The 23161-nt window shown below is 36.0% G+C and overlaps 2 protein-coding genes and 1 pseudogene across 3 annotated transcripts; 1 reads left to right on the forward strand and 2 right to left on the reverse strand.

Annotated features, from left to right (window-relative positions):
- Positions 1-1017: 1017 nt before the first annotated feature.
- On the reverse strand, positions 1018-1428 carry LOC143559655 (uncharacterized). The gene has a single exon (XM_077048163.1). The coding sequence runs from the start codon at positions 1426-1428 to the stop codon at positions 1018-1020; it is 411 nt and encodes a 136-aa protein (XP_076904278.1).
- A 10670-nt stretch (positions 1429-12098) lies between these two features.
- Positions 12099-13461, forward strand: LOC143559656 (uncharacterized; annotated as a pseudogene). The gene is made up of 3 exons (XR_013139979.1): positions 12099-12237; positions 12545-12568; positions 13089-13461. The product of XR_013139979.1 is annotated as an uncharacterized LOC143559656 (transcript).
- Positions 13462-13935: 474 nt separating this feature from the next.
- On the reverse strand, positions 13936-22244 carry LOC143559662 (lysM domain receptor-like kinase 3). The gene is made up of 11 exons (XM_077048169.1): positions 21623-22244; positions 18169-18202; positions 17924-18087; positions 15540-15742; positions 15337-15426; positions 15159-15252; positions 14919-15070; positions 14721-14812; positions 14488-14626; positions 14270-14368; positions 13936-14178 (listed from the first exon to the last, which is right to left on the reverse strand). The coding sequence occupies exons 1-11, from the start codon at positions 22242-22244 to the stop codon at positions 14014-14016; spliced, it is 1854 nt and encodes a 617-aa protein (XP_076904284.1). The 3' UTR covers positions 13936-14013.
- Between the last annotated feature and the right edge of the window lie 917 nt (positions 22245-23161).

The following is a 23161-nucleotide window of genomic DNA, read 5'->3' on the forward strand; positions in this document are numbered from 1 at the left end:
CCAAACCCAATCTTACATTCCCCCTTGTTCGGTTTCCCGCACTTCTTGAAATTATCAACCGCCGCATCCCTTTTAAATTCTGAAGTCTTAGTCGTTATCCTCTTCTTAGACGAATTAAAATTGCTTCCCCCGGGCCGCTTACTGTACGAATTTGAGTTCCATGTCTTCCTAGTCTCGGTCGGCGGTAACTTCTCCCTCTGATCATACAATGTGCCTGCTAGGGTAACCACCGAGTGAAGCGAGCTCATGTCGGTGGTCACCCCCCCCCCCCCCCCGAACATCCACCGGAAGACCCTTCACATACTTCTTAATCCTCTTAGCTTCAGGAGTAACCAGATCGGGACATAGTGGAGCCATCTTATTAAACTTTGTGGTATACTACCCGCCTCCAAGGTCAAGAATTCCTGTTCAATCTTATCCAATTCATATGGAGGAAAAAACTGATCAAGAACCAATTTCTTCAACTCATCCCACGTCATCCTCCTAATCGAACGATCACCCATAGCCTGCGCCAGATTATCCCACCAACACAGTGCCTCGGAACGAAACGAGGTAGTAGCATAAGTCACCATGTCATCCCCCTTACATTTACTAACTCTCAGAACGGCCTCCATCTCCCTCACCCACTAATATGCTACCAACGCTTAGTACCATCGAAAGAAGGAGGATCACATTTCTTAAAGTCACCATACGAGCAACCCCGAGTAGATACACTAATAGCACGAACCTCCTCTTCATCCTCACTCGGTACATAAACGTCTTCCTCCTCGAGATGGCCTCTCGTATAGGCAGAAAGTGAGCACTCTTAGTCAAACGGTCCATAATCACCCAGATGGTATCATGATTCTTAGCTGTACGCGGTAGCTTAGTTATGAAATCCATAGTGATGTGTTCCCATTTGCACTCGGGTATTTCTAGAGGCTGTAGCTTCCCATACGGTTTCTAATGTTTTGCTTTAACTTGTAAGCAAGTCAAGCACTTACTGACATAATCAGCCACTTCGTTCTTCATACCAGGTCACCAGTAGTCTTTCTTCAAGTCTTGATACATCTTGTTAGATCCTGGGTGAATCGAATATCGAGACTTATGAGCCTCGTCCAAAATTCGACTTCTGAGATTCCCATGGCACGGAATCCACATTCGATCGAATCTCATCTTTACGCCTTGCGTATTATCGATCAACTCAGTCTGTTGCCCATAAATCCTCTCTTTCTTCACTAACCCTTCATCGGCGAGGACTTCCATCTGAACCTTGCTGATTTCTGTAAAGAGATATGTGTTGACAATCAGTTTATAAGACCTTACTGTAGCTAACACTTCCTCATTCTTCTGGCTTAAGGCGTCAGTAACTACATTAGCCCTTCCCGGGCAATACTTGATTTCACAGTCATAGTCTTTGATCAACTCTAGCCACCTTCTCTGTCTCATATTCAATTCTTTCTGCTCAAAGAAGTATTTCAAACTCTTGTGATCCGTATAGATAGTACATTTGGTACCACACAAGTAGTGTCTCCAGATCTTAAGAGCATGTACTACAGCTGCTAACTCTAAGTCATGCGTCGGGTATGTACATTCATGAACCTTCAGTTGTCTGGACGCATAAGCTACGACCTTTCCTCATTGCATCAACACGCAACCTAACCCTTGATATGAAGCGTCAGCATAAACTTCTAAATGCTCATTACCGTCGGGTAAGACAAGAATCGGAGCTTGCGTGAGCTTCTTCTTTAATTCTTCAAACGCCTCTTCCTGGAATCTACCCCAACTGAACACCACAGTCTTTCGGGCCATACTGGTCAACGGTGCGGATATCTTTGAGAAACCTTGAATGAATCTCCGATAATAACCAGCCAACCCTAAGAAACTGCGTATCTCCGTCAGATTTTGCGGCGTCTTGCAATTCTGTATTGCCTCAATCTTAGCTGGGTCCACAGTAATCCCTTCGGGAGTGATTACGTGACCTAGAAACTGCACTTCACACAACCAGAACGCGCACTTCGAGAACTTGGCGTACAGTTTCTCGTCTTTCAAAACTTCCAATACTTCTCTCAGATGCTTAGCATGATTAGACTCGCTTTTTGAATAAATCAGTATGTCGTCGATGAAAACGATAACCTAATTATCTAACATTGGCCGACATACCCTATTCATCATGTCTATGAATGCCGCGGGGGCATTCGTTAGACCGAACGACATAACGAGGAACTCGTAGTGCCCATACCGCGTCCGAAACGTTGTTTTAGGAATGTCAGCCTTTTTCACTTTAAATTGATGATAGCCCGATCGAAGGTCTATCCGCGAGAACTAGCTAGCACCTTGTAATTGATCGAACATGTCGTCAATCCATGGCAACGGATATCTATTCTTCACCGTAAGCTTATTTAGCTCACGATAGTCAATGCACATCCTTATATTTCCATCTTTCTTCTTCACGAACAACACCGGCGCGCCCCACGGGGAAACACTCGGTCGTATGAAACCTTTGTTGAGGAGTTCTTGCAGTTGGGACATCAATTCTTTCATCTCAGGCGGCGCCAATCGGTAAGGTGCTTTCGCGACGGACTGTGCTCCTGGCACTAACTCAATTTGAAATTCTACCTCTCGTTCCGGTGGCAACCCCGGAAGGTCCTCAGGGAACTCCTCGGGATAGTCACACACTATAGGAACACCTTTCACTTCCTTTTCCTCCGCCGAAGCATCGACAACATACGCCAGGTAGGCACCGCACCCTCGCCTTAACATCTTATCGGCTTTCATCATCGAAATGACGTTAAGCCCCTTGCTTTCCTTATCACCATAAACCGTCACTGTACAACCATCCAAGGACTTTAACCTTATTAACCTACTCTTACACACTATCTGAGCCTCAAACTTAGACAACCAATTCATTCCCAAAACCACATCGAACCGTCCTAAGGTCATTACATAAAGAGTAACAGGGAACTCACATCCTTCTAATTCTATCTTACCGTTCTTCACCATTCTCAAGATCCTAACGGAGGTATCACTAGCTGTTTCTACCATAAACGTTTCAGGCACTCAACAACATGCCATTTTAGCTAACTCACAAAACGGCACATCTACGAAACTTCTATTAGCACCTGAATCAAATAAAACAGAAGCAAAAAGACCGTTTACGAGAAATGTACCTGTCACAACATCGGGAATTTGTTTAGCTTGCTCCTATGTCATCATGTAAGCCCTGGTCCTCGGCCTATTCTTCTCAGGGTCTCTCTTCCCACTTCCTCCAGCTTCACCCTCAGTGCATTCTCGAGCCATATGGTCTGTCTTCCCACATTTGTAGCAGGTGGGTTTTGTGTTACATTCATGAGCATAATGCCCCACCTTCCCGCACTTAAAACAAACGTTTGACCCAAGTCTGCACTCTTCTCCATGAGGCTTCCCACACTTATGGCATACATCAGTACCAGCACCCCACTTGCATTCACCACCATGAATTTTCCCACAAGTCTTACACGATTTCCTTTCCCATACCTTCTGCTTCTTATCCTTGGGGTTCCATAACTGAGTACCGTGTCTCTTTCCCTGATTATCCCACTTCTTATCTTTCTTCACTTCCACCACAACGTCGTCCACCGCCAAGTCATCATAGACAATTTCCGCCAGTTCAACCGCGGAATCAAAGGTAGCAGGTCTATTTGCCTTGACCAGTGTGCGGACGTTCTGTGGAAGCCCCCTGATATAACACTTGATCCTCTTGGCTTCCGTGTTCACCATTTCCGGCACCAGCCTGGACATACGGTAGAACTCGGTAGTGTACTCGCGGTGTGTCATTTTTCCCGCTTTCAAATTCAGAAACTTCATCTCTGCTTTCTAAACCTCAGAATCAGCACAAAACTTCCTCAACACCATCTCTCTCAGATCATCCAACCTCATAGCCTTAATCTCAGCAGCAGACTTCCTTTGTTCAACAGTTTCCCACCAAAACATAGCCTCATCAGCAAATGATTTGGTAGCGAAGCCCACAGCTTGGTTGGGACAGCACTCGCTGATGCGGATGACCTTATCCATCGTGGTTATCCACTGAAGAGTAGCGATCGCGTCACCAGTACCAGTTAGCTGGGTTGAGTCACAACCTTTGAAGGTTCTGTACTAGCAACCACCTCGGCCTCTCTTGTCACCATTAACCTTCACATGAGGAACTTCACTTGATGCCTCATCCTCAGTCTCAGTATCCTTTTAACTACTTTCACCAGTCTTCTCAACAGTCTCAGTACGGCTTCCAGTAGACTTATCTGATTGGAGATTCTTCACTGCAGCAGCAACAGCCTGAGTAATCGCAGCTTGAATAGTAGGGTCGAGCTGTTGCTCTTCTTCTCTCACTGTCATGCTTCGTTCTTCACTCTGCTCATTAATGGGTTCCTCAGGAGGTACTTGGTTAACACGTGGCCTACCACGGCGTCCCGTGCGTCCCCATTGTCCAGTAGTCTTAGCACCAGCCATTTGAATTCTAAGGGGAAAAAAAACACAAACATCGTCACGTGAGGAATTATTTAGTACAAGGATAGTAAAGCTGCAGGTAATAACAGTGGCCAGCATGGATTAGCTGCTCACGCTACTTTCCGTGTCCTATACACTTCCTTTCGTGAGTCTACTTGGGCTCGGTTCTACTTAATGCAGTTAAACAGTCAAACATTTCAAACATAAGCAAGCAATTCTATCTTAAACGATTCATATAAACCTCTTACTTATCCCTACATTATACGTAAGGGATTCACGTATTAAGCTTGCTTGAGTGACACATGGCATTCCCTGACTGGCATCTTCTTTCCTTCCTCTTTTCGTCCCATTCTCTGTTCGAGTCTAAGCATGTAGGATGCTTATTCTCTCGAACTTATGCTCTGATACCAACCTGTAAGGCCCCCGTCATGGCTACGACATTCCGTCCTTGAGGACAAGGACGTTTTCAAGGGGTCGGGAATTGATACGATCCCATTATATGAATACGTTTATTATTATTATTATTATTTAAATTTAATATTTATTTAGTTTCCTTATGGTAGTCAAATTATGTTTCCTTATTGTTTATCTTTTTCTATTTTTATGTCTTTGTTTTCCTATGTATTGTAATCTCGTTTAAAAAAAGAATAAGAAAGAATTATTATTTTGGGTCTCTTTTCTCTTCTTCTCTTGTGTTCTTGGGAGATTGACGGTTGTCTCAAATAAACCGTATCAGTTGTAAAAATCAAAAGACAAAGACGGTGTTACCAGCAATAAATAGACAAACACATCTCAAATGAGAAATCCCTGTCATCATCAATGAATGTACCAGAAAATCCGCTGCTACAGTAGGCGTCGTCTAACAAAAGTTGAAAACAGAATACTCGTAATACAAAGACGAAAAGCAGAGAACAAAGATGAGGCAACACATATGGCGATACGAAACCACAACCATAGTTAACAAAGCAGCTGTAACCCAACCACCACCTATAAACAGCCGCCGGCCTCCCCCTACCGTTGATAACATGATTAGATGTCACAGGATGAGAATAAACGATGGCGGTGGTTTCCTCAATCGTCAGTCTCTCTTCTCCTTCAGTTTTGATAGGAAAGGGAAAGTTTGATACGTGAAACCGCATATATAAAACATGTAGGGAGATTATGTGAGGTGTAAAGCCCAATAGCGAGTTATACAACACTCAAACATAATCGTATGTCAATGAACAGTAATTTGATTTTTAAAACATTAAAGACAAAACAGCAAAAGACGTCCTTTATGTTTAATCGTTTTTTCAGTGGACTTCCTTTCGCAAAAGAAATGGCAGAAAGCATACTTCATGTTTCAGATTCCTTTCACATTACGTCCTTTGGAACTAACCTAGTTAATTTTTTTTGTTAAATCTTTTCATGTGCAAGGCACATGAGGGTAGTTTTGTAACTTTACATATCATTTATTTATTTAATACTTAAAAACAAAAAAATCCTTATATCCATCCATCATCCACCAGGACCACCATCTTCCTTCTCTCTCTAAGGATTCACAACTACCACCACCACCCACCACATGCCGCTGCCGCCACCTTCATCAGCGTCACTCGACTCTATAACTCGTCGCCACCACCACACTAAACCAACTAGGTAAACTACCGCATCTCCACAACCTTGATCATCGTCACCCGCCTCCCTTTCTTCTCTCTCTACACCCCCACCGGACCAACACCGCTCCCAGACCAACACCATACCACAGAATCACCACACCAACAGCCACACGCCTCCACATACAATATGCAACCATTTCTATCAACCACCTCCAAATGCAGCAGAAACCACCACCACCACACCTACCAGCCACCGCCAGATGCACCGCCATCAACTCCAGCACCGCTGGTTCTCCAATGGCCACCAACCACGGCACCTTCGCTCCTTCAATCGCCACCAACAACATCGCCACTCCTCCAATCGCCACCACAAACACAAAATTGGGGCAAAAATCAATTTGGGTTTGTTGGGCAGTTTTGATGTTTTGCGGCTGTCGATTTGATGGATCTGAAACAAGGTTTAATGTTGTCGGTCAAACTCAGATCTCTAGTCGGTCAAACTCAGACCCGATTTTCAAAATCCAGATCTGAAACAAGTTTGGTGCTGCCATCAGAAGGGAAGGGGTGGCGAAAATGGCGGTGGCTGCCGGAGTGTAACAGGGGGAGAGGGAGAGAGAGGGGGGGGGAAGAGAGAGGAGAGAGAGAGAGAGTTTATATGTTTTTTTATAAATATATTTTTAGTTTTAATGATTAAATAAGTTGTAAAATTACCAAACTACCCTCATGTGTCTTGCACATGACCAGATTTAACGAGAAAAAATAACGGGGTTAGTGTCAAAGGACGTAACGTGATATGGGTTTGAAGCATAAATGATGTTTTCTGTCATTAAGTTTGCGAAATGACAACAATTAAAAAAACGTGTAAACATAAAGGAGTTTTAATATTTTGTCAACATTAAATTAAAAAGGTATTTTTGAATACCTTAAAATGTTGTGTTTGGATGATACCTAGCCTCGAACATGGAAATTCTTTGTTTTCAATTGGAATTTGAACACCAACAAACCACAAGGAGGTTTGGTGGTGTCACTTTTGTAACAATTATATTTATGAAGTCGGAAAACAATACGAAACTAACTGCGAAGAGTCAACGACAAGTTAATTAAATGGCTGTTTTACTAAATGCTTATAATTTTTTATATTGTAGACTATTTACTTTCAAATCGCATGCAAAAGAATTTAAATATATTTGCATTATTATTAGTTTTTACTCGTTACTGTCAAAATGTGACTTAGAAATAAGTTGTATTGTAGTTTAACTAACAAGAATAAATTAAATTGTTACGTTACTATCACATAGATGGTGAGGTTTAAATATCCAGCCTGTTAATTAAGGCGTTATAATAACTAGCATTTACCTTAAATTAGTTTTTTTTTTAATTAAGCAACACAAAAATGTAAATAGCAAATAAAAAATTAAAACTACTTAAATTAAGTTAAAATAAAAACTTACAAACCAATATTAGAAAGAAAAAAAAAACCACAACAATTCAAATTAAATTCCCCTTCATTATATTGGCTCAGTTTGCTTTCTTACGTTCCTTGAAAAGAACGCAACAATCGGATTTAGATTCGAAATATCTTTCCCGGGTAATTGAATATCATTTCCGCAAATGCATTTTTTTAATTTCTTCATCCATTAGTTTTTTTTTTCCTTCTTGCATTTTTTTTCTTCAAATTTTATTTCTTTTTTATTCGAGACAAGTTTGGCAAATTTATAGTCCAAACTTTAAAAGTGCGCCTTCACTTCAGGATTCATTGTAGATGTCGTTATTGACGAGGTTCCTTTGGTTCTCGCCACCACCTTGCTTTTATCACTACGGGACAGACAGGTATCTCCTCCGATTCATCAAACTCTAAATCCGTATCAAACTCTTTTAAGTTTATACGAGAACGAGCAGCCAAGAATGCTTGAGACGAAGTTGGCTCGTTCACACTAGATGTCGTTTTGGACCGTTTGCTCAGGGTACGTTCTGGGTGGTACAAGCCCCCACTTTGATGAAGTCAATAGTTGCTTCCAAACCTCTACGTTTTTTACAACGTTCATGTAACTTCAAATCTATCTATCTACTATACTATTAAAGCAATCACTCTTTCTGTAAATAATATGCATTCTCGTAATTTCTTGCTAATAAAATAATTTAAAATTATATTAAATTACATTCAAATCAATTATACTAGGTTATTGACCCGTGTACGACACGGGTGAAAATATAGAAATCGTCAACTAAAGACATATTTAAGATGACAAAAATTTGTTTATATGTTTATCGGGATAATTATTTGATATAATTGCAATTCATATTCACATGCAACCAAAGTACTTAAAAACATAATAAACTTACTAAAAAGAATATTCATATTACATTGTTTGGAAACATAATTTAAAACTTTAAAAATTACAAATTTATAAACCATATTTGTTGTCTTGTTTGTAACTTAACCTTGCTTATCCAAAATAAACACTTTAATACAATCTCTACTCTTCACTCTTGATAAAGCAGCATATAGTTGACCATAAATAAAAACATGTCTCATATATATTCCAACTCTTGCTAGAGATCTGCTTTAAGTTGTTACAATTATATCGTGCTTATCTATTGTGTCACCAATATCACCAATGATTAACCTACAACTTTAGAAGTTTTTAGCAGGTCGTAAGTCCTTGCATCTTTTTGCCTTTTTCTAATAATACATAACTTTAAATACATACCGGGATCGTTTTAAAAATAGTCACTTACCATCCAGCATCCTTGAACCAAAGAATTTTGAGGATCCAACATTGTCTTCAAGTAATTCATTATTTCTTTATCTAACATTTCTGAACTTGATTATGAGTTGTTGTGTAAGAAAATGGTTATGTGTTAGAAATAATTTAATTAAATTACTTATAATTTAGATTGTTCATAAAACATATTAAAAATAATAAATGATGTTTTAAAGATCCACCTTAAGTCTTGACAATTATGTGATATATATATAATACATAAATTCAGTTATTTCATATAATAACCTATATATATGACGTTTTAATAAGTTTTTGATATATTTATACACTATTGATTCTAAATGACAAACCAAAATTTGGTGTGATTTATTTTAAAAATAAAATATTCATACCGATATTATTATATTACATTTTGTGTGTATAAAAATGATATTTAGAAAAAAAAAATGTTGTCACAGACTTCAAATATAAATTTAAAAAGACTAAGATTTGGTTGTAAAAAAATAAATTTTCTTAAAATAAAAAAAGAAATGTTAAACACGGGTTAGTAAATCAAAGAACCGTTTACCACACACGCGAAAAATGAATAATATGTCATATACGTATATGTATACGTTATACACTATAATGAATTGTAATAAGTTGTATTTTAATTTTTTTTTTATTTAATTGTGAATAAATTATTACAAATTCAAGCATTAATTTCCTATAAAACATAGAATTCAATGTAAATTAATAAATCATTGACCAATGATCATAAACATTTGTATTTTAATTCTTTTTTGATTTATTTAATTATGAATAAATTATTAGAATGATATATATATATATATATATATATATATATATATATGGATTTATAGTTATGGACTAATTATAAGAGGACAAGTGTCCAAAAACTTAATTTCTTTAATAGAGGTATAGATTCAACATATTCTAATCTACTATACTATTAATAATAATACATGTGTTCCTTAATGAGTTTGGGTATTTTTTAAGTTTCATGGTAGTTATTTTTTATTCTGGTTTTATTTCGGTTTTTGATTTTTGTTCGGTTTTAGTTTTTATAAGTTTGTTTTGTTTCAGTTTCTTTTCGGTTCGATTTTGTTTTTCTAGTTTCGTTTTAGGTGGGTTTAACTTTATTCAGTTTTTCGTTTTGGTTTTTACAATTTTTGCATGTTTTTGGTTTTGTTTCAGATTTATCGGTTTTAGTTTTTCAATTGCATTTTGGTTTTTGTTTTAGCTTTATTGGTATTTGGTTTTTTTTTTAGGTTTTGTTTTAGTATTTTTTCAATTTAGTTTCGTTTCAATTTGTATTTAGTTTGTGTGGTGTTTGGTTTTAGTGCCTATTGAAAAATTGAAGAATATGGAGTGTTCACAAATTAAGTGAAAGGTTCATATGAGTTTAAATTTTCAAGTGTGTTGAAGTTATTGAAGCTTTATATTTTTTTGGACATTCATAGCCCGTAATAATGAATTCGTATTTGGTAGAAATGATTTCAAAAGCTAAGAACATTATATGTACTACCCTTAATTTTTCTCCTTAGTTTTCAAGTGTATTATTTCAATTTTCATTTATGAAAATAGATCATTTTAGAAATGTTTCAATTTGCTTTTGCTCGGGTCAAAATGGGACATTTTAAAAGGGTATCAATTTAGTTCTGGTCGACGAATCAATATAAAAAGGTATCGATTTCGTTCGGGTTTCAACGGGTCTTTTTAAAATTGTATCGATTTTGTTCGGGTCATAACGGGTCAATTTAAGAAGATTTTGATTTGGTCCGAGTTAAAATTGGTCATTCTCAAAAGGTAACGATTCGGTTCTGGTCAAAACATGTCATTTAAAAAATGTTTCGATTTGGTCCTGGTTCTTAAATGTGCTTTGGACGTGCTTCATCTTATTATGGTGCAAGATTTTTCACATGAAATATAAAAACAGTGTTCGTAGTCGTTAGTCACTATGTTTGTTAGATTGGTGTATATGAATGTTTATGTTATCAACTGTGTTCCCGGTCCAAGAAGAAAAGAAGCTCGAATCATTCTTGGATGCTTATCAGGAATCTTTCCTGTATGCTTATTTTCTGATTTGCTTGCTTTCCAGACTAATGTTAGTGAAGTTTGTTTGTTTTTCGTTAATATGATTTTTTAAAGTTTATGTTTTAAAGTTTTATAATTTCATCGAAAACATTCTACTATGTAAAATCATTTTTTGTAAGTTTATGTATTTTAATACTTTGTTTGCGTATGAATATGAGTTTCAAAAAAAAAATCATGTTGTTGTCTAAAAAGATATATTAATAAATAAGTTGTCGTTTAAAATTATATATATGTTTACTCGATAATTTATATATTTCCGTTCGTGTCATGTATAAAAACTGGGCTCTGGAGTGTTTTACGAAGCGTTGCATTACATATATATATAATTTCTAATAATACTCACATGACTTCAAATTTTTAGATGCATATTCGTAAATTAGCATTCAACGAGAGGGAATATAAGAAATCTTATGGATAAGGATTGATTTATTTTTTAAAGTAATTTCCCATATATACCCTTTTATACATGTAAATAAATTCTCAAACATATGACTTATTAAGGGAAGGCCAATTGTGAGTACGACCCATAATCGACCGATCTTCACTATAACATCATTTAACCTTCTAAGTATCCATAAATCGCATAAATCACAAAATTACTTGCAACACTTATCTATAAGTATTCTAAAATTTTTTGCCTTTTGTTTAATTTAAATTAAATTACACAACATAAACATTGGTTGATTAACTTGTATGAGTTTACAATATTGCCAAAAGACTTAAATAAACAAAATAGAATGTTTAAAATAGTAAAATAAAACATGATTCATTGGAAAAAGTAGTGAAATCTCGTCCAACCAGCTCAAATAAAAACGGTTCAAATACCAATTATCAGAACTAGATAAATATTCAGTTTATTATCAGTCTTTTAATGAAAATAGTAAAATACAACAAAAATAAAAACTCCTATCAAAACATATAAATTTTATAACAACCAACAAAGTCCGGCCATCCGGATACACCAATTGAAAAAGATCCATCTATGCCTTCTAACCTGACCCGCCACCAATTTAAAAAACTATGCAACATTTTATCATAAACGAACATGACCCGAACTAATAAGTTCTTTCACCGGAATACCAAGGGACCATTTCTGCAATTTTCTCATCATATCAAAGTTTTGATCTTCCTCAAGATCAATCAATTAGCATTTTGATAGATAGTGATGGTACCCAGCAGGTCCGGATCTTGCAGTTGGAGGGTGGCAAAGTTCGGAATGGTGTTCTTGGGGGTGTCTTTGGTGGGCTATCTATTGGTTCCGCCTCTATACTGGCGTCTTGTAGAAGCATCTTCCTCCGCATCTTGTCCTCCCTGCAACTGCAATTGCGATTTTTTGAGCTTTTGGTGGGTTTTTAGTTTTTGTAAAGAAATTGACATTGAACTGTTTTTGCAAAATCTTGAAATAAGAATTAATTATTACTATTAGCATTTGCATTTTGGGTGTGAGTTTAAAGATTACAAATATCTTTCTGGCATTAAATTTGATCAAATAATTACCTGACTTTGATCAAATAATTACCTGACTTTGATTAAGATTCTTAAACTTGTAGTATTAATGGTTTAAAGCATATGTTTAATTTGCCTACATTTCTCGTATATGTCTCTCATTTGTTACTGTAAAACCAAAGTTGAAGTTTGATAATTGTTCTGTGTTTCTTGCAGGACTCGCCAACAGTTCCTTCACAGGTTAGTATTACTAGGGGTGTAAACGAAACAAGCCGATCTCGGCTCATTTATTATTTATTAGTTAACTTATACGCATTTATAGTTATGTTGTAATATATTTCAGTTATAATTTTTTATATATAATGTAATATATATTATTTAGTTATTTTTATTATAATTCTATATATAATAATAATAGTTATTATAAAATACATATATAATATTAAATGAAAATTATGTAAGTAATATGCTTGTTTAGGCTTGCGAGCCATCTCGAGCTAGCTTAGTGAAGCTCGGGCTCATGCTTATTTATAAAACTTATTAAAAGTGTAAGATAAATACTTTAATGTTATGTTTTACTTGGTGTCCTTATATTAGTCCAAATTGTTGAATTTCTTTAGATAATATCTTTTCTAGAATTGTTTTATACCAAAGTGTTCATCACTTCATCTTGTTACATTGGTTTAGTTAATTTTTTTTAAGAATCATTTTTGCTTGTAAAATCTATTAATTAAATTAGTTTTATTCTAATTATAACCAGATTGTGCAAAACGCGATCCAGAAGTGAACGAAGACACAGAAAAAAACTTTGCAGAGCTTCTTTCAGAGGAACTGAAACTTGCGTGAGACCGAAGCTATAGAAAGTCAGCAGCGTGCTGACATGGCGCTACTCGAGGCCAAGAAGCTGACATCACAATATCAGAAGGAGGCAGACAAATGCAACTCAGGAATGGAAACTTGTGAAGAAGCCCGTGAAAAGGCGGAAGCAGCTTTAGTGTCACAAAAAGAACAGACTGCAATGTGGGAATTAAGGGCCCGCCAAAAAGGCTGGAAAGAAGCCGGTGGTAGGTCCCGCATGCAGCCTCGTGGAGGTGTTGAGGCCTTTTGATGGTTTTGAGCTCATTCAATTGTATGAAACATTTATCTAGTTATTTTTTGGTATCATGTCACATGAAAGTTTAAATTTGATAGGTAGTAGTAGTATGGTAGTTAGAGGTGAGAATGATTTTTCAATGTTGTTCATTTTTGTCTGAATTTTTTTTTTGAAGTGATGTCAACTTTATTTGTATGTACTACTAAAAACTTTATGAAATATAGCGACCATGAATTCAAAGAAGTTGAATAATGAGAATTGAGTTTGGTTTAATTTGTTTTTTATGACTGTTTATGATTTACTGTTAACATAATAATCAATAAAAGAAAAAAATACATATAAAAATGAATATAAAATGAAACCTCAAGTGTATGAAAAAAAAATAAACATACAATGTATTTCTTTTGTTTCCAATTTTCCATACATATTATGTCAAATAATCCTCAGCATAAAACAATAAATACATACAATATTCGACTCGGTACCTTAATACATTACATTACATTACATGCACAATTTAAAAGAATCAAGAAAAATATACATACATACATACATACATACATACAAAAGAAAGTATTATAATTTTCGGTCACTATCTGCCAGACATGAGGCTCCCAATAGTCTGGTTTTCATAAAATGAGCCAACATCCCAATCTTCAGTTGATGATGAAAGAGTCATCAACGCGACCACAATAGATCTCATACTTGGCCTTAATTGAGGATTCTCATGTGTGCATGCTTTCGCAAGTTGAGCCATCTGCAACCAAGTTTTCACAAATATTTATTATTATTTTAAAAAAGTTACTTTATTTGTTTATTTATTTTGATAATTATGATATAAACTTTACCTTACGAACTGAATCAAGAGGGTAGTTCTCCCCAAGTCTAGGATCAATCATTTTAACCAGGTAATCTTTTGGATCGGGCTGACTAAGAACTTCTTCAAACTGCAAAGTATTAAAAAGATTAAACTTGTTAATTGGTATTTAGTAAACTAACAGTAATAATAATAATAATAATAATAATAATAATAATAATAATAATATATGTACACAATAAAACTCACCAAGGCAACTAGACCCTTTGACTCAGCAACAGAACCATTTGCTTTGACTATGGCTTCTTTAGCTGAAATAAGTTCATAAAGTACAACCCCAAATGCATACACGTCTACCTTTGGAGACACATCACCATACTGTGCATACCTGTATCCGATATTAGATAAAATATATTAGTTAGGGACGTTTTGGTAAAAAGACATGCAAGTTGAGTAAATGTGACAAAGAAAAGAAGATTTACTCTGGTGACATATAACCGAATGTACCCACAAGACGTGTAGGCAAAGAGTTACTTCCAACTTCAGTCAGCTTTGTTAAACCGAAATCTGCAACCTACAGTAGACATGTGACACCAGTAAATCAGAACCGCCTCACGTGGTTAGCCAATGTGAAAGGACCATGATAGCCATATAAATGAACAAAAACAAAATATGCATACCTTTCCATGAAAGTTCTTGTCGATGAGTATATTTGCTGATTTAATATCACGATGTATATATACAGGGACGGTGTGCTCATGAATGTACTCGAGACCCCGTGCTGAATCAAGGGCGATTTGGACTCGGGTTGACCATGGTAGCGGGTCCCTTCCTGGAAATGATAATTAAAAAAAAAACCTTATTTTTGTTTGGATGCATTTAGCATTGTAAATGAATTTTGATATTTATACTTAACTGACCTGATCCGTGTAAATGCTGACTCAAGTTCCCATTTTCTATATACTCGTAGACCAAGAAAAGGGAACCCTCGACACAATATCCAATCAAACGCACCTGCATTAGATATGTGATCAAAACATAAGACTTCATATATCATTATGAAGACAAAAATATGGATATGCTTAAAACACCTCTTACCAGATTAAGGTGATGAACATGCGTTAAAACCTTTAGTTCGGCTAGAAATTCTCTTGATGCTTGCATATCCATCTTCTTGATTGCAGCTTTCTGAAAAAATTTGACAAATTAGAAAAGCCACATGACAAAATGCCAGATAGGCATTAAATAACATCTTAACGCGGACTCATAAGTTCAGCTACGAGTTGAAAGAATAAAATCACCTCGCCTCGGAGTTCAGCATAGTAAACAGCACCAAAACCACCTTGACCAATCTTATTAGCAAGATTGAAGTCATCTGTAGCTGTTGAAAGCTCTTCATATGAGAACTCAACAGATTTGTCAACTGTTATACCCGTAAGCCCAGGTGAGGCACCAGCAGGACCACCACTAGACTCTGAACCTCTAACCAACGAGCCATTGCGAGCTATGTTTGCAACACAACACAAGTAAATTAGTCAACACACAGTTACCAGTAATATGAGTTTGCTGCTTTGATACTAATGAAAAGTGAAAGATGGATGGTAAAGTAGCTTTGGATTTACATCCGTGTTCAAATAAAGTTGAGGCCCAAAAGATATTTATTTATAAATTATAAATACATAATCAATTATATATCATCATGAAGTCATAACTCATAAACTATGTATTATTACACTACTTAACAGTTTGATTTGGGTGGCCTTCAGTCCGTTTGACCCATTTTCATTCCAGTTAGTTATTTTTTTAATCTGACTGGCGAGTGAAATATATAACTAAAATTGACGCCCTTATCCCTAAGAGGGACAAAATTGCCACAATATCTGCAAGAACTTCAATTTCACTTGTCCCATAATAAATGTAACAAAACATTTTTGGCATAATTACATTCAGAAAGGTACTTGATAGTGATTCAAAAATATTAACGGCATTGATTTGGGTCCACAAGATTCTTCTATAATTTTTTTTATTGAGGGGCATTTTAGTATTTTAACAATTGGTTAAACCTTTTTTGTAGATTGAATACCATTTACATTTTTTTTTATAGTTTCTTGTGCAGGGAGGATTATTCGTCTCGGTCTTGGATATATAACTGGTCTTGTTGATTTTGCCATCTTAATCGAGGTATTCTTTTATATAAAACAGCTTCTGTTACTTTTTTGCCCCGAGTTTATTTCATTTGATAATTTTGTTATTTTTGTGATTAATCATAACTCAGGGTTAGGTTATAATAAGAAGTATAGTTTTTGTAGGAAGGATAAGAAGTAATCTTGTCCATTGATTTTGAATATGAAGGGTTGAGATTAGTTTATGTGGAAATCAAGTGTGACCGTAAGGGAAAGGGCATAAAAGGAATAACAAATTTGTTGACTTTCTCTCTCCACATGTAAGGCACATGCCAAATTCCCCCATCATTTTAAAACATCCATAACTTTTTTTTTACGACGTTTTTATTGAAAAACAAATTCACCATAATAACGAGTGTCTTTTTATCTTTTATATGAGTACCATATTGTATTATAAAAATTAAAAAAAAATTAGTGGGTTTTTTACAAATTGTGTTTTACCAAATTGTGTTTTACAAAATTGTGTTATACAATAGGATTTTTCATTGTGTTTTTTTTTTCATTGTGTTTTTTCCATTGTATTTTTTACATTGTGTCATACAATTGTGTTTTTTATTGTGTTTTTATCATTGTGTTTTTTTTTTCATAGTGTTTTTTCCATTGTGTTTTTCATAGTGTTTTCCACTGTGTTTTTTCAGACTTTTCCGGCAAGGTGGCGGCGGTGGGTGACGGTTGTGGTTGCGGTGGGCGGTGGGGTGGTAGTGGTTGTGGGAGATGAGTGAAGATGTAAGTGGGTTTTATGTAAGTGGGTTTTTGAAATGAATATAAGTGGGTTTTGAGATTAAAATAAGTGGATTTTGAGATTAAAGTGTTAGACTAAAAATTAAAATACCCTCCTTCCTAGCCTTCTTATGAAAATCAAACTTCTTATTTGAAACTTTAGGCCTCATAATATGGAAGGCCCAAAAAATATTTATTTAAGGATGATAGATTTGAAAATTTATGAAAGATAGATTTAAAATGTTATGCTATATGCCAAAAAATGCTATTTAAATGAAAGTAGAACATGAATTTCATCAGAATTGTAAAATTCACAGAATTGAAGGATCTCACGAATTGTTAAACTTGAACACTAAAACCACTCAATAGTGTTTTGTTATAGATCGTAAGAGCCGCCTTGTAAAAACTTTAATTTTAAATAAATCATATTACCAAAATAAAGAAACTTTCCATGTAAGAATATTGTAATTCATAGTTACAAGGCAAAATTAGAAGTGCCACTTCGACCCATTTACATATGAGCGCATTGATTTGGGTTGATTGGATTTGTAATCCTAACCAACACATTCACTATTTTTTTTAAATGAAAAAAGAAAAACGTATTTGCAAATCACATCAACTCGAATTACCCCCTTTTGACCTGTATTAAAAACCAAGCTTACTTCAACCCCCAAATATGTTTTGGCACATACCCAACCCGACCCGACCCACCCTACCTGACCTGACCGCCAGCTCTTGGCAAAACAGATGACAAGCAGTAGAGAATCACAAATCAGATATACCTTGATCAGGCATAAGTTGAACCTGTGCATTCTTTAACAATGCTGAACTCGATTCTGCCTTTTTCTTTTTATAATATCCAAAATAATAACACCCTGCAAGTAACAGCAACACAGCTACTATTGCAATAACTATTCCAACTATGGCCCCACCTGGTAAACCTGAGCTGCAAAAGATAACAGGATTTGGAAGAAAAAAAGTTGTTAAAAATGATAATAATAGTTATCGAGTTTAGTTAATAACATGCCTGCTTTTTAAGGACGGATAATTTCCATTTTCATCTGCGAAACAGCAAAACATCACCCGTTAACCAATTTTGTAAGTAAAATTTCAAAATCTAGTTAATGATTTTAATGCTAAGTGTTGCATGTTTATAAAACGTAACCGAGTAAGTAGAAAACAAAATGCTAGCAAACAACAATGAATAGAGCATTGAACATCAAACAAATGAAGCTAATTGATCAATTTACAATATATATGTTGCTGACAAAAGTAATAAATGAAGCTAATTTAATAAAAGGAATATTGATTTTAAATAATCCCAACTATGCCCTATTGGTAAATATCAGTCCAAACTTTGCACTTGCCTGCTGACAGTCCCAACAATTGGTGTATTTGTTTTTAACGAGCCGCGACTAACGGATGACTAACTCCGTTAGTCTAATGCTTACGTGGCACGCTTAGTTGTCAAAACAAATCTACGTGGCAACATTACGTGGCATTTGATGCTAAGTAGGCTGCCTTGTTGGACAATCAATAAACCCAAACCTATTATCTTCATCAGATCCACTCTTTGCAACCCACCACCCCTGCAACCATTGCGGAACACACGCTGCAACCATCGCCGGAACACAAGACCACCACCATGTCCATCCCTTGCAACCACCACCGGAACCCATGACCACCACCATGTCCATTCCCTACACCCACCACTGGAACCCACCACCCCCACCATTATTTTATTCGTCGGCCTTCAGCAGTGGAGATCCAAACAAAAATTGTCGGCGACCACCATGTTCTCCGGCCATCACCTGCAACTTTTACTCGGCTTCTGTACCTGCAACATCTGCTCGATCTCTGTACCACCGCCATGTTGGCACTCCGCCACCATCGCCTCATCTGCAACCATCGCCGGAAACGCCACCCTCTCCTACCCCTTCAACTGAATCTCATGAATTAAACAAAAACCGTCGCCGACATAAGCAATTTTTGGAGGATTGACATCAAATTTCCCACCAGTCTTGAAGTCGATGTTGATGTTATCACCCATCTGAGTTCAATCGTCAAGCAATTAGGGTTTGTTCTTCGTCTAAAGAAATTAGGGTTTGTTCTTCTTCGGGTAAAAGAGACGAATATGTTTTTTTTTGTTTATGTTATACTTAAAAGATCTTAATAATCATTAATACACAGTCAGCCGCCACGTAATCTTCCACGTAAGAAGTTTTTTGACAGCTGGGATAGCCAACTCAGCAATGGACTAACGGAGTTAACATCCGTTAGTCGCAGACTGTTAAAAACAAATACATCAATAGTTGGGACGGTCAGCAGGCAAGTGTAAAGTTGGGACTGATATTTACCAATAGGCCATAGTTGGGATTATTTAAACCCAATATTCCTTAGAGCATCTCCACCGGCATGACGTGGAGAGGTTTGTGTTGACGTGGACCAGAGCAAAACGGACGAGCGGCGGTTTTTACCGGTGGAGGAAAACGGAGGGTTGGATGTTTGTTTGAGATCACAAATGTTTGTGATGGAGTTTGAAATGGGCCCACCATCAAGTGAAAAACAATAAATTGATGACATGGTGGGCAGGCGGCAATCACCGCCCCGGCGTTGTTGGGGTCACCCAGCCGGCGGCAGACGGAGGAAGACGGAGGCAGGCGGTGAGCGGTGGGTAGGTGGGTTTTGGCAGACGGAGGAAGACGACCGTAGGAAGACGACCGGAGGAATATGTAGCGGTGGTGGGGAAGACTTTCGGGGGAAAGTTGTGTTGTTTGGCTGCAAAACAATATAACTCCTTTTTATAATAATAATATTTTTAGACTAATAATAATAACAATAATAATATAATTATGTTTACATAAAATAAATAAATAAATAAATTATTTAACCCTATCACACTATAAATAACACGTTTCACTACTCAATACAACAATCTACACATCAAAATTTCTCAAATACTCCCACCCCAATATATGAGCGTGTATTTCTTATGTTATGTTCATTTTAATGTGATGTATGTTTAATTTATGTTTCATGTAATTTGTCGATTTCAGTTAATGTATGGTTTTCTTTAAATATTTTAGTTTTTTTTTAATATTTTAGTCTTTTCTTTTCAAAAATAAAAAATTAGTGCACGAAAAATATATAAATTTTTTAAACATTAATTTTATTATTTTTTTCTGGTAATATTAAATATTTTTAAAGTAATTTTAAATAATAATATTATAAAATTAATGTATTGTAAAAGTAATTTATTAAATATTAAATAATAGTAAAAGTAGGTAATGATGTGGAAGATCAGGTGGAGGTTTTTATTGGTTTATGGGTGGAGTAAAAAGTGGTGGTTTTTTTAAAGAAATGATTAGAGTATGATGTGGCGATGAGGTGGAGATTTGAATTGGTTTGAAGAAGTTTATGGATGTGGATGCTCTTAATAAAACTATTGCCATTAGAGTTTAGACACTTACTAATGTCGGTTTCTATCATATTTATTTTGATGTTTTTTCATGGTTGAATATAAGGGTCGAATTTATGCTGTTGTTACTTGTAAGCGTAACTTTTTTCGGATAGCTTTACCCACATTCAATTACTGGTCTTATTCACTAATTGCAAAATTTGGAATGTAAAACCATATCTATGTTCCTTCATCTCGTTTATGTGAGGTGTTGCTCTACGTACAACCAAATAAGCTTTATATACAACCAAAAGATGCATGTCTTTCATCTCTTACATATCAGCCTTCTTCATCAAGCAAACCATTCATAATCTCTTCATTCTTTTGGTCCTCTGTTACACATTAATCTCCTAAAAGGTCGGTATTTAACTATTTACTAAATTTCCTATGCAGTGCTCCTAACTTTGACATAAATATGCACAATTTCCATCAATTAACGCAATAACATCATCTCTAGATCACATAATATTAAGTGAAAAACAGGACTATATATCAGCAATAAACCTAACGATAAACTACAAATAAATATGGAATATGAGAAAGCCAAAAAGGGACACATCATCTAAAGAAGGTAAATATGTAAAAACAAGAATGATGACAAGCCGTTATATCACATCAATCTGTAAAAAAATAATCATTTAGAAACAGTTCCAAATGCTAACCTCGTCCAGGAATATACAGCAATCCACTTCCAAGGGACTAAAAAAATAATAATTTTAAAACTATAGCTTAGTGATAATTACTCGAGTGTTAGCAACTTAGCATAATTACTCTAATATTTCTTACACTTCTCACGTTAAAAGCTAATTGCACCAGATTCCACCCCTATAAGTTATAACCATCAGAATAATATATCTCTAGATCACATAATATCTAGCCAAGAACAGGACTATATATTAGCAATAAAACTAAGGATAAACTACAAAAATCAAACAAAAGGTAAACATGTAAAAACAAGAAAGATTAATATCGCATCCATCCGTAAAAAATAAATAAATAAAAAACAGTTGCAGATGCTGCTAACCTCTTCCAGGAATATACACCAATCCACTTCCTTGAGTAAAATTAGCACCAGGATTATATCTCTGAATCAACTCCGAACTAAGATTCGCAGCCGACGAAACCGACTCAAGAGTCTCTCCAGGACGAAGCGGATAGGTCACAAACAAACCGTAATCCTTCGTAACAGAAGTATCTCCACACGAACAGTTGACGGTGACATTAAGCGTTCCGGAATCGGGTATCCGAAACTCACCATAACTATTAAAACTGTTAATCCAGGCCGCAGTCGTCAAATTGGCATAATCCTGTTGTGCAATCTTCTCATACGTGTCTCCAGAGCTAAGATTATGAAGAAAGACATGCCCTAGAAACTGAGTGTTAATACACCCGCACGAAAAGGGGATGTTAATCCGGGTGCCGGAGATGATGCTATCCTGACTACGGATGGCTGGATTGTATCTGATAATATCGTTGGGGGTGGTGGCGAAGCGAGTTGAGATTTGAAGGAGTTCATCTCCTGATTCGACGTAGTAGGAACCAAGGGCTAAATCACAGCCTCTGGTGCATCTGGATTCAGAAGACTGGATGAAAAATATTGAGGTTAAGGTTATGAATAATCGGAACCCTAGCTTGAGCTCCAGCATGGTTTCATAGGCGTTGACCGGATTATGGTGTTTCAGCTGGGGGAATCGAATGATGATGAAGAAATTATTATTATTATTATTATTGGATTAAAGAATTAAGGAGAATAATGTTGGAATATATGCCAAGAGTTTTGGTTGACTGATTAAACAAATGGGTTTTGATTGAATAGTATTGCCGCCATTGTGTTCAAGTCTTTACTTTGTTCCGTGTTTTCTTCCAGATCCTTTTTCACTTCCGTCTTTTGTACGCAAATTTTTATTTTTATTTTTATCCAACCAACCAATACCACCTGAATAACATCAAAATAGGTAACTAATTGTTTGGTGCAGCGGTAAAAATGCGTGATTTACAACCAAATGGGTGTACACTTAAAAATATATATATTTAATTTTATGGTTTTTGGGTTTGATAAGAATATACTGTTTTCTATAAATTTAGAGATGTGATCCTCATGCATCACTCCCACGCTGACTGGACATGCCTCGTATAGGGCTATACGGGCCGTATAGGCTACGCATGACTGATAAGGGACAAAAAAACAGGTTTTTTGCAGCCTATACGAGCCGTATAGGTATTTAATGGCTCGTATTGCTCCCTGACACGCCATAAAACCTATACGGTCCCATAGGGGCTATACGACCGTGTAGAAAACTTTTGCAGAAAAAGTCAGTCTGCCTTTGACCACTACTGTTAAGCTATGCCGAAAAACGACTATACGAGCCTATATGAGCCGTATAGTGCTATACGACCCGTATAGACAGATTTTCGGGTATCTAAGCTTAAAACATGAAAGATTTTTATGATGGTTGATAAGATTAAGCTGATATATTTTAGGGTGAACTGTTTAGTTTTATGTATGTGGACCATGTGTTTGGAACATGATGTATTTTGGGGTGTACTTTTATTTTTATGTATG

This window comes from Bidens hawaiensis, unplaced genomic scaffold (assembly GCF_021521415.1).
Source record: "Bidens hawaiensis isolate Kalapana, Puna unplaced genomic scaffold, B.hawaiensis_p1.1 tig00019962_1, whole genome shotgun sequence".
In the NCBI taxonomy this organism is placed as follows: Eukaryota; Viridiplantae; Streptophyta; class Magnoliopsida; order Asterales; family Asteraceae; genus Bidens; species Bidens hawaiensis.

Bases quoted from the DNA above. Each gene is read 5' to 3' on its own strand.
- LOC143559662 (XM_077048169.1), bottom strand. From the start codon at position 22,244: ATGCTGGAGCTCAAGCTAGGGTTCCGATTATTCATAACCTTAACCTCA. The intron at 14,627-14,720 runs GTAAATCTTCTT...TATCGGATACAG, and splicing joins TTCGGTTATATGTCACCAGA to GTATGCACAGTATGGTGATG. The intron at 14,179-14,269 runs GTAAAGTTTATA...ACTTGGTTGCAG, and splicing joins CTCTTGATTCAGTTCGTAAG to ATGGCTCAACTTGCGAAAGC.
- LOC143559655 (XM_077048163.1), bottom strand. From the start codon at position 1,428: ATGAGACAGAGAAGGTGGCTAGAGTTGATCAAAGACTATGACTGTGAA.